The sequence below is a fragment of the Diabrotica virgifera genome, chromosome 1 (genome assembly GCF_917563875.1).
Source record: "Diabrotica virgifera virgifera chromosome 1, PGI_DIABVI_V3a".
NCBI lineage: Eukaryota > Metazoa > Arthropoda > Insecta > Coleoptera > Chrysomelidae > Diabrotica > Diabrotica virgifera.
The window spans coordinates 271,536,787-271,548,988 of NC_065443.1; the positions used below are offsets into that span (position 1 = coordinate 271,536,787).

Consider the following 12,202-nt stretch of genomic DNA (forward strand, 5'->3'; position numbering starts at 1 on the left):
TCCGAACATCTGAGATTTTTAGACAACTGAATGTGTGAGATAAATAAAAAACAAGCAACGATGAGAAAAATACATAAAGTCGAATTTGCGAAAAATGGACATGTGTTGTTTTTCAAATAAACGCTTCAATTGAAAGCTCACGCTTGAAAGCACGCACTATTAAATTTTCCGTTTCCGAAAAAAGTAGCATCGTATTCATTTGTTACATAACTGAATTATATTTGTAAACTAGGATAAACATAAATACTATTTATGTGTATCATATAAATAATATTTATTATTTTATTTAAATATAAAAATTATTATTTCTACCCAGATATTTTATGGGTACACCAAAGTCCGGTAGGGTTATAATTAACTAGTTTTAAAAGTCAATTTGTAGCTTGAAGAAATTTAAAAAAATATACGTGTGTTCGTATATATTAGCAATATCTATAAATTACATCCGTCGCACCGCAAGGTCGACATTTTTTAGCTACTCTTACTTTAGATACGCTAGATAATTGTATGTCTCCGCATTTACTATAAAAACAAGCAAATCTTGTCACTTAAATATAGTTCTCTCAAGTCTACAGTACGACACAGACCTATTTACAAAATGTACAAATTGGTGGTGTTGTTCGCCGTCTTGGCTGCCGTCTCTGCCCGACCAAGTCATCTTCTTACACCAGTGGTGCACAGCGCTGCAGTGATCGGTTCAGTACCAACCAGCGTCAGTGAATACAGCAGCTCCATCGTCCACGATCATGCTTTGGTAAGCCCAGTCGTGCATGCTGCTCCAGTTTTACACGCTTCTCCAGTAGTCCACTCTGTGCATGCTGCTCCCGTTGTCCACGCTTACTCTGCTCCAGCTGTTGTTGCTTCTCCCTATGTATCCTACGGACATTTATGGTAAACACCAAGAGGCCCTGTAGGCCAAGAGGCTGTGTAAATATAAATACTTTCATGTGTTCTAAATTATGACTGCAAACGATTTTAAATAAAATCTTGGAAAAAAAATTGTGCCATTATTTTTTTTATTAAACTATTTAGAATGATATTATAATATTATACAAGATATTCATATTATGCATAATGAAGTTGTTTCAAACCAAGCATTTGAAGAATTTGACTAACTGTTTTAATACGTTTTTTTTTGTATTATTTGGTTCTATTTGATATATCGCACAACTAGTTCAATAGTGCCACAAGTGCAAAACACAATATTCTCGAGAAATGAGCAAAACGTTCTGTAGTAAACGCGTTATGCCCTGTAAATAATTTATTTTGTGAGTGACTGGCTTCAAAATTACAATTTAGGTAGTAAATTATACACTTATTGGCTGGATCTTATTACAATTTATTAAAAATAAAACGTTAATTGTATTTTGATAGTTATGGCGATATTGCATTGTGAAGAAAGTCATTTATAAAACAATACTTAGGAGATACGGCGGCAATATAATGAAAAAATCAATTGATTTTTGAAGTTGTGGCCGTATTGAATTATACCGGTTGTATTGTGGCAGTGTATATTATCGCCACATATCTCTTGATTTTTGCAGTTGTGGCCGTATTGAACGTATTGAATTACATCGGTTGTATTGTGGCAGTGTATATTATCGCCACATCTCCCAGTTATGGCCGTATTGCATTTTCAAAACCTCCAAAAACCCTACAGTGAAATACCGAAGTAACTTACTTTATACTTATCCAAAACAATATTTTAGTTCAGGCTGTATTGATGGGCCATTATATAGGCAATATTTTACAGCCTTAACCCAAAATTCGAATTTTTTGCAGTTTTGGCACAATTGAACTAGGTGTGCGATATATGTTATACCCCATTCCACGAATATACGACGCTCTTGGATTATCGCGACAACGAATATTTTACTGTGCAAAATATGAAGAACGAAAGTAAAGTTCAAATTATAGTGTTGTTTACTGGAGTAATTATTAGAGCAAAATACTTTCGTACTTCTTTTGTTGTACACTAAAATATTCGTTGTCGCATAATCCAAAACAGTCGTATATTCGTGGAATACAGCCTATCACTTTTCCTTTTGACACTCATTTAAGTTTTTTATCAGTTCAAATGTCACTTTTATCCATTTTATCTATTAAATTCAAATTCTTGTAGTCATTATATCCATATATTTTCGTCTAATGTTCTGTTTTTTGCATGTTCCGGTTCTGGTTACATTATGATTTAAGATTACTCTTCTAAGATTACTTTACATCTTTTATTACAGCAAGAGTATCAATTTATATCGGTGATTTTAAATTTTAAAGATTTATTGAAAGTAAAATTAACAACTTGCTGAAAAAAGACGTATCGAAAGATTAGTGATCTTATGTTATGGTAATAAACGGACAACCTAGCGAGTAGTTTAGTCATTTATATAGTAAAGGCAAAATTTGAAAACACCTACAATATTGGCAAAATATGAGTGGATGACAGAAAATTTTAGACATCATCGGAAATTAACAAACTCATAAAAAGAAAACTTAAACCTCACGCTAAAGGATCTAGACTCGAAAACCCATACAAGCAAATAAAATACTTAAAATAAAACACGAAAGTTTCAACCTACAACAAGAAACTTAATATAACTTCGGAATTAGAGAGCTGAAAAATACTCAGGTACTTAGAAACTCAAACGGAAACATATATGTGATCAAGAAAAACAGTGAAAACAATGAGAGTAAATCACTGAGTTTTGACGATAATTGTCGGAAAAATGCTACAAATACCCACCCCATATGTCACAAACAGTTACGACAGAAATACCTGTGTACTGAAATCAGAACTCAGAAAAGCAATACAGCAAGCCAAAAATAATAAAACACCTCGACCAGATCAGATAACTAGCTGCTGAGCTACTTAAACTGTTGGGAAAGGAAAACAATACCTATTTAATTTCTTGTCAGAACAAAATTTAAAACAAAGTAAAACACCAGATCATTATTTGGTAGGGTGTATCACAAAATTTTTTTTTTATTTAATTTTTCAAGTTGATAAAAAGTTGTTACTACCATCATAGATCTACCAAAAAATATCTTTTTGAATTCCAACAATATTTAAGTTTCCCGGAATGTACAAAAAGTTTATAATTTTTTGTAAAAAAATACGTTTTTGAAAAAATAATTTACACAGTTTATAAATTACAAATGATGTAATCAAGTTAAAAAATGTGTATTTTTACATTTAATTTATCCATAGTAAACATTTTGGTTCTGAGTTAAATTATTTAGGTAACCCGGAATTACCCTAAATATATCACAATTTTCATATTTAATTCAAGTTTGACATGAATCAGAAACAGTAAAAAAAGTTCTAATACAATCATTACAGTGCTGTATTTTAATGCAATGGGTCAATGAAACGGGCAGCTGGCACTGACTTGTGAGTCACCGGATGTCTGGCGTCTGGTTTCCCTCCCCCACTCACTCACACCCTTTGTTTCTGTTAGTCTGAGTCCACCGTTCAATCTGACAGCACGTGGTTTGCGCGTTATTACATGTATTTCAGTGTGTTTTGTTTAGTGTATGTGGTTTATGACTTGTGAATTCCGTGTGGTTTTGTTGTTTTTCTATCATGAGTAAAAAGACAAACACTATAACAACGAGGAAATGCACTGAAGCTCCTATAGTCGGACAGCCTCTTGACATTAGTGATATTAATGTTTTACCTACTAAAAGTGACGTGCTGAGGTATTTTGAATGGTGAGAAATCAGTTGAAATCTGAAGGATGCTACCAACCACAGAAAAAGTTAATTGCAATGCGAGTGACACATAAGTTAGAGCAAATTTGGAAAAAATCATCAATACCTGTTTCATCTACTAACAATATTGTTTTTATGATTCTACAATTGCATGAGAGGTGTGAAAAGATTAAAAAATCTTCAGGTTGTAATACAAAAAATGCCAAGAGTTTTAAAGTTGCAGTTGAAAAGTTTAGATCTGACATTGATAGTAGTCTTTTTGATATTTGTTCATGCAAATGTAGTGAACTAGACAAATGTTTGTGCCCAGCTCCAAGAAAAGTACCAAAATTAGAACATGCATTCTTGACAGACCAACGGAACTTGAGGATGATGATTATCGGAGGTATTGACCAAGCAGAGACTAAAAAAATTGAGAAACGAAACAAACGGAAGGAAAAGTCCCTGCTATCTAAATTAAGTAGGAATGTGGAACTAACTACTCCACCTGATTTAAGAAATGTGGATATTCTTAGTAGTGCCTCTGATGATGAATCCATGGAAGAAGAATCAAGTAGGCCTGATGAAAAAGTTCAAAGTTCTAAAATAACTCCTCTAAGAAACAAAATTGAAAGTCCAAGCGTGAAAGTAAAACAAGGCCTGCCAGTGAATCTGTCATTGTTTTCTAGGGCATGTGATCGCAGAGGCATTTCTAACAGAGCAGGTGCTCAACTAGCAAGTGCTCTTCTACAAGATTTGAATGTCATATCACCAGAAAACCAAGCCGCAGTTATTGACAAGTCCAAGATTTTTCGTGAAAGGTTAAAGTACCGCCGAAGTATTAATTCAACTCGCACAAACGAAATAATTGCTCTTTACTTCGATGGTAGGTAGGATGAAACCATAATCAAAGAAATTGTACGTGGGAAATCTGTCCGTAAAACCATACAAGAAGGACACATATCTTTGGTCGAGGAACCAGGTTCAGCATATTTCGGTCATGTAACTCCAAACAGTGGATTTGTGAAAGATATAGTATCATCAATATTAAGTTACGTGAGTGATAACTCCATTGATAAATATCAAAGCGCTTGGATGTGATGGTACGGCAACGAATACTGGAACATCGCAAGGAGCAGTTTTGTTGTTTGAACGCGCATTGAAACATCCGGTCCAAGTAGTAATATGTATGTTGCACTTAAACGAATTGCTACTGAGGAAAGTTTTTGTTGCTCTTGACGGTCCAACCACAGGATTAACATCATTCAGTGGGCCAATAGGCAAAGGTTTGACCAACTGCCAAGACTTCCCGGTTGTTAATTATGACAAAATAGATAGCACCTTCCCAGAAGTCGATAGTAAAGACTTAAGTACGGACCAGAAATACCTTTGGGATATATGTCAGGCTGTAGTCAAAGGTGACTGTCCCTCTGAGTTGGCCAGTAGAAACCCCGGAAACTTGTCTCACGCCCGGTGGCTGACATTAGCAAATAGAATCTTACGTCTGTATATTTCAACTATTGAACCAACCCCACAACTTAGAAAGCTTGCTGAGTTCGTCATGAAAGTCTATGCTACCTCATGGTTTACCATAAAATGTCGTCCTAAAATTATCCATTCATCACAACACTTTTTCTTCATCGTACAGTGCACCAAGTTTTTAGACAGTGAACTGAAGGCTGTGGCTCAGTCTTCCTTGCAAAGAAACGCCTTTATGGCTCATCCTGAACACATCCTTTTAGGGATGTTGTTTGACTCTCGAAAACATATAAGAGCTTTGGCAGGCAAACGGATAGAAAAAGCTCGACAGACAGAAACAAGGGCACATCGAGTCTTCAAACCACCACAAGTTAATTTTGAGGCAGAAGACTACATCGATCTCATTGACTGGCAATCCACCACAGTTACAGAACCACCACTTATAGCTGACTTTAGCAAAGAAGAGATTGAGATGATTGTTAATTCAGGAAGCAGTGATAGAAAAGAGTTCAAAATACCACTTCACACTCAAGCGGTAGAACGAGTTGTAAAGGAAGTTACTGCAGCTTCTAAGCACGTTTGTGGCGTTCAAGAACGAGAAGGCTTTATAAGATCAAGATTTTTGGACAGAAAATATCTTCCTAAGTTTGAAACTAAGCGACAGTACACATCTGCTACAGCTGTATTGCAAAAATAAATTACAGGTAAGATTGATTTCATACTTATTTAGGATTACATCACAGCATTCTATTTTGAATAGTAACTTAGTATTAGTACTATAATTACAATCTGACACTCGCCCTAACAAATTCCCTTGGTTCCAGATCGAAGAAGCATTACAATACCTGTGGCTTTGAAGGCTAACTGGATTTGTTTAGCCAACATCCTTCAAGATGAAATAAAGAACCATTTTAAAATTTTTCTTTGTCAACTGTTTATCTGTAATCTTTAAGTAAACTTTTGTATTTCTTTAATAAATTTCGTACCTCGATTTTTCGTTGTTACAATTGAGATTTTCATAAAGATTCCGGGTGACTTTATGCTTAGTTACAGATATTATCCTAATTTTTATTGTTCACCGTTATCACGTACTTAATATTTTTTAAGTTGACAATAAAAATATAAAACTTAATTTTCAATAAAAAAAAAGATGAAAAATCGTGTTTTTGAGAAAAAATTCTAAAGTTAAGTCGATTCCGGGAGACCTAAATGTTTTAATTAAAACAAAACTTTTTTCCCTGAAAGAGTAATGTAAGAGGCAACTTTTTATCAACTTGAAAGTTTGAATTTTTCTTAAATTGACAATAAAAATATGAAATTTAAAAAAAGATGAAAAATCGTGTTTTTGAGAAAAAATTCTAAAGTTTAAGTCGATTCCGGGAGACCTAAATATGTTTTAATTAAAACAAAACTTTTTTTCCCTGAAAGAGTAATGTAAGAGGCAACTTTTTATCAACTTGAAAGTTTGAATTTTTCTTAAATTGACAATAAAAATATGAAATTTAAAAAAAGATGAAAAATCGTGTTTTTGAGAAAAAATTCTAAAGTTTAAGTCGATTCCGGGAGACCTAAATATGTTTTAATTAAAACAAAACTTTTTTTCCCTGAAAGAGTAATGTAAGAGGCAACTTTTTATCAACTTGAAAGTTTGAATTTTTTTTAAGTTGACAATAAAAATATGAAATTTAAAAAAAGATGAAAAATCGTGTTTTTGAGAAAAAATTCTAAAGTTTAAGTCGATTCCGGGAGACCTAAATATGTTTTAATTAAAACAAAACTTTTTTTCCCTGAAAGACTAATGTAAGAGGCAACTTTTTATCAACTTGAAAGTTTGAATTTCGACAATTCATTATTTGAGTATTTATTATGATACACCCTATTGGTTGGAGTAACTGTTTATAATATTACCAAAGAACATCAGACCCATCAACTGTATTTGTAATGATCGACGTGATTTCGTGTATTGTCCGTTTTCAAAGATCTCATGACCTATGCTATGCTCATGCATAGGTCTTTTGCATATGGTAGGGGGGCCCAAGCGGAGATTTTTGCAGTTATTCGGGCGCGTCAGATTATGGCATGGGGAGAAACCTTGTACCCTGTAAATGTAGCCCTACCATGTATTGGATCTTAACACAGGGGAGTTCGTTAAGGGGGGTCCGAAAAAAAATCTATCCTTAGAAAAACTCGAAATCGTCAGATTAAGATGAGGTAAGTTAAGTAGGTACATGCAAAACAGTGTATATCTGCATATTTCGAAAATCTGACGATTTGAGCGGGTGAGTCACAAATTTTCACAAGAAGAAGCGAATATTTCGTAAAATAAACGTCAGCTCAAAAAACTAAAAAAATATATTTAATATTTTTTAAAAATCTAACGAATGATACCATGGAGAGGGGTGGAGGGTCAATTTAAAATTTTAAATAGAAACCCTGCGACATTTCGCGAAATAAACATCAGATTAAAAATCTGCAGAATACACGTATTTAGTATTTTTGAAAAATCTATCGAATGACACCAAATACGACCCCACACGGAGGTGGGGTGGGATTACTTTAATATTAAATAAGAGCCCTCATTTTTGAATTACAGATTTCGATTTCCCACGTAAAAATAAGTAACTTTTATTCGAGAAATTTTTTTCGAATTATGGATAGATGGCGCTATAATCGGAAAAACGATTGTTTGAAATGGAAAAATAAATTAAAACATGGAAAGTCCCCACTTAAATGAAAAACTCTTTTTGGTTTAACTTTTTTGGTTTTAGGACCAACTTTTCACAACCCAATAAGTCCCCATAATTCTCGAGTCACTGCAAATTTAGCATATTTTAATTACTTCTACGAATTATATAAAACCAAGTACCCATTACTTTGTGCTAAAGTAGAATGTGTTGTAAGCAATTGAACGATATAAGACAGCTAAAATACTTTTTACAATCAGGATAGTCGTACTGAAAAACTAACCACCAAAAGTGGAATACGACATGATTATGTATTGTCAATCACGAGAATCTTGATCAGAGAGTAAGACTTGGCGGAGAAGTAATCCACGATATTAAATACGTTGACGATAGAGCCGTATTTGCAGAAAATTTACAAGATATCCAGACATTAGTAAATCTAGTCAGTGAAGCACGTTTTCGGAAAGCCCAACATGTCAAAGGCAAAGTGTATGGCAGTCATAGGCATAACCAGGGGGGTTTGGTGGTTATAACCCCCCCCCCATTTGGATGTACTTTGAGCTCTATACGCTTAACACCATTACTATTCCACATCCCCCAGAGACCTTCAAATAGTTGTAAACCCCCCTTAGAATCATCCTGGTTACACCTCTGATGGCAGTTGGAAAGATAAAGGTTAGCTTAAAATAAAGGTTAGCTATATTCTGATTTTTATAATCAATAATTATTATTCACCATTTAATAATTTATAACACATTAATTAAGAAAATCAATAAATAATTAGTTGTTTTTAAAAACTATTATATACAAACACAGTTTCCACGTGTATTGAATGTTTTTTTCTATTCGTATCACATCTTTGATTACAATAATGAAAAATTAACATATATTAATATTTGTATTAAGGGTGCGTATCCACCAACAATCATGTTGTGATTAGAGAATATCGAATCAATTACACAAAACTAATTAGTTGACTATTCAGGGCAAAGCAGAGGATAGTACGATTCAATTCATGCTGTTAGAAAGGTCAATAGAGATATTCTCGTTATTTATGTTATCTACATGGAAGTTCGTAGCATAGATATTATTAAATGTTGAGGATTTTCGCGGTATTTGACTGGTTCGATTTAATTAGTGTTGTACTCTAATGCGAGTATTGAGTATTTTATTCTAATGAAAGTTATGTTGTTATAATTATGAAACATCTGGTTTTTCCGTGACAGTGTGCAAATGTGCATTATGTATAGAGGAATGAATGGGATAAAGTATGGAACCAAATAAGTTTCTTTGATACAAAACAGGAATTTTTATTCACCATTTGCGTACATACGGGTAATATGATCGGTCATATTACCCGTATGCGCGCCAATGATGAATATTAAATTATTAGGTTGTTTGTCAAAAAATAGGCAATAATTTCGTCTTAAAACCCACCAAATTTCATTTGCATATCTCAACCGGTTTTAAAGCAATAAATAAAACGGCAGTTTGTAAGAAAAATTCAACATCCCGTATTTCGGAAAGGTGGTGCAAGCTGGTCACGAGTCTGGACATGAAACAAAACAGCAGACGTGCCTGGAAGCTGATTCGGAATCTTGGCAACGATCTTGCTGCTCCGGCAGTCAACATGACAGGAGTCACACCCGATCAGATAGCCATCTTATAATGAACGGTAAGACGACCTCAAGAAAGAACAAGGTGAGAGCTCAACAGAATATCGATGAAGAAATTGCTCTTCTAGGTACCTCTTTTTTTCTAGACGAGATGAGAGGCGCGATCCACCAAATGAAAGATAATAAATCGGCTGGACTGGACGACATACGAACAGAGCAAATAAAGAACTTTGGACTAAAAACCGTAGACTGGCTCGTAAAAATGATGAATTCCTGCATCCGTACATTAGAAATCCCCAAAATCTGGAGGAAAGCTAGAGTGGTAGCCCTCTTAAAACCAGAGAAGGATTCGACGGATACAAAGAGCTTCAGACCTGTAACTCTCTTGTGCACCTTTTCAAGGCCTTTGAAAGAACGATACTGAACCGGATCGCAGAATATGTGGAGACTAGAATTATTCCAGAACAAGCAGGATTCAGGCTCGAAAAGTGCTGCTGCAGTCAAATTCTTAATCTCACCCAACATATTGAAGATGGCTTTAAACGGAAGGAAATAACAGGAGTAGCGTTCATAGACCTAACTGCCGCCTATAATACAGTTAACCATCAACCGCTACTCGCAAAACCCTACGAAACTACAAAGGATTTCCGACTAACAAGGTTAGTGAAATGTCTCCTCCAGAATAGACGCTTTCACGTAACGCTCCAGTCCAAGAACAGTCGGTAGAGGGACCAAAAAATGGGCTACCACAGGGAAGTGTCCCCACGCCGATTCTATACAACATATACACCAACGACCAACCCATATACCAACAAACAAGGCAATTTATTTACGCTGATGACACAACTGTGGCAGCTCAGGGAAGAACCTTCAATGAAGTCGAAGTGAAACTGAGAGCTAAAGAAAGAAACAGGGAGACTTAGCTCTATACTATGATAAAAACCATCTGAAACCCAATCCCACACAAACCCAGGTATGTGCTTTCCACCTGAGAAACAAGCATGCCGAAGGCCGCTGGAGGTGGAATGGCGTGGTGAGATGCTGGAACACAACAAGACGTCAAAATACCTTGACGTCCGTCTGGATAGAACCGTGTCTTGCCGATACCACTGTCAAGATGTCAAGAAGAAAGTAAGTGCCAGAAATAATATCATCCGCAAGCTAACTAATAAAAATGGGGAGCACAACCACACACTCTCCGCATTTCTGCCTTGGCATTATGTTTTTAGGCCGCGGAGTTTCAAGAACCGGCGTTTCACGTTGTGCTAGTAACCTGAAAAAATGGGGATACCAGGAGGACGATAGCTGCGACTGTGGCGCGGTTTAGACCAGCCGGCATCTACTATCATGCACGGAGATGAGAGAGACCTGCACAGAAGAAGACTTAATTATAGCAAATGACAGTGCCATCTATGTGGCCAACCATTGGAAATAAAGAATTTAAAGTTGTTGGTGTTCCGGACACGGAAAGTAAGTAAGTATTTCGGAAACGAAGAATTTGCGGACATACGATTATAAAGCAAACTCTCAGTATTTCTTCATGCAGAATTACCTCTAAAGTTTGCCATACTTATTTACATCCTGTATTGAAAAAAAACATGGCTAGTTGTTAAAGTACCTAACTTTTTAATAGTCCAACATAAGCGAATGAATCAAAAAATAATGTTGCATAAAAACATGATGCTATAGTTGGGTTTTTATTTCAGTATTTTATAAATGCTAGAATATTCCACAGGGTGATGCTAACTTTGAGTAAAAAACACAGTTTGATTCGTATACCCGGTATATAATGAAAATTTACGTGTTTAGCAACAATATTATTACAGCGGTATTGCTAAGGAATAAGGTTATAACATAGTAAAAAAAGCACTTAAATCGGACAACACGTTTAGGAAATTCGGGACATTAAAAATGGCCAATTTTTTAAGTGGTACGATTTCTATGCACGCATTTCCTTTTTATTCTTGTTGTGGGTTTCGATACTAATAATTAATCCTTAGCGTATCTCAAAATATAAGACTTAAATTAAATATCAGTAATATGAGTAGATTAAATTCTACAATGCAGTAAATTAAATTTGACCTTTTCAACAATATCTCACCTGAAACTAACAAGAAACTGGGAAAATAAATTAAAATTTGGACTCCCATTTTGAAATAAAAGAGACATAATTTGTCTTAAAGTTTGTTAATATCCAACAAGTTTTGGCATTCCATCAGCGCTTACACACCTTCTTCTCTTACCAGAACGGTAATATTTCGAACAAAGAGATTCCCCGACTAACCACTTTAATCATAATTGACGTACAGAATATAGGTAGTTTGCGAAGTAGCCTTTTTTTTCGTCTTTCGTTTTTTGCTGTTTTTGTATGTTCTTGTGTCTGGATATGTCGCAGCCATGAGAGTCTTTGAATTTTTTCAAATCTAACAATATCATACCCTTCATTCAATTCATTAATCTCGTCGATTTTGATTCTCTATGCGCCATGTTCTCATGATTCTCATGTGCCGTTTTCCTCTTGTACGAAATCTATTAAGTACGATGTAGGGCCTATTAAATTTAAATAACGAGTTAAATAATGCCAAGTGGACAAATAAAACTCTAAGTAAAACTATGGTTACCACAATAATTAGGTTACGACTATTTCTGGTAAATGTACTCATTTGAAAACTAATTAATTCAAAATTCATTCAAATTTTTTGCATATAAAGAATAATTTAGTCGGACATTAAACGC

The 12,202-nt window shown here is 34.8% G+C and overlaps 2 protein-coding genes across 2 annotated transcripts; both read left to right on the forward strand.

The window, feature by feature from the left end:
• Positions 1-535: 535 nt before the first annotated feature.
• Positions 536-2,223, forward strand: LOC114335559 (larval cuticle protein F1-like). The gene has a single exon (XM_028285804.2). It carries the CDS (start codon positions 599-601, stop codon positions 893-895), a length of 297 nt encoding a protein of 98 aa, XP_028141605.1. The 5' UTR covers positions 536-598; the 3' UTR covers positions 896-2,223.
• A 2,653-nt stretch (positions 2,224-4,876) lies between these two features.
• Positions 4,877-6,070, forward strand: LOC126893410 (uncharacterized). Its single transcript, XM_050663555.1, has 2 exons — positions 4,877-5,870; positions 5,991-6,070. The coding sequence occupies exon 1, from the start codon at positions 4,877-4,879 to the stop codon at positions 5,861-5,863; it is 987 nt and encodes a 328-aa protein (XP_050519512.1). The 3' UTR covers positions 5,864-5,870; positions 5,991-6,070.
• The last annotated feature ends 6,132 nt before the right edge of the window (positions 6,071-12,202 follow it).

Coding starts and splice junctions, on each gene's coding strand:
- LOC126893410 (XM_050663555.1), top strand. CDS start 4,877: ATGTTGCACTTAAACGAATTGCTACTGAGGAAAGTTTTTGTTGCTCTT.
- LOC114335559 (XM_028285804.2), top strand. CDS start 599: ATGTACAAATTGGTGGTGTTGTTCGCCGTCTTGGCTGCCGTCTCTGCC.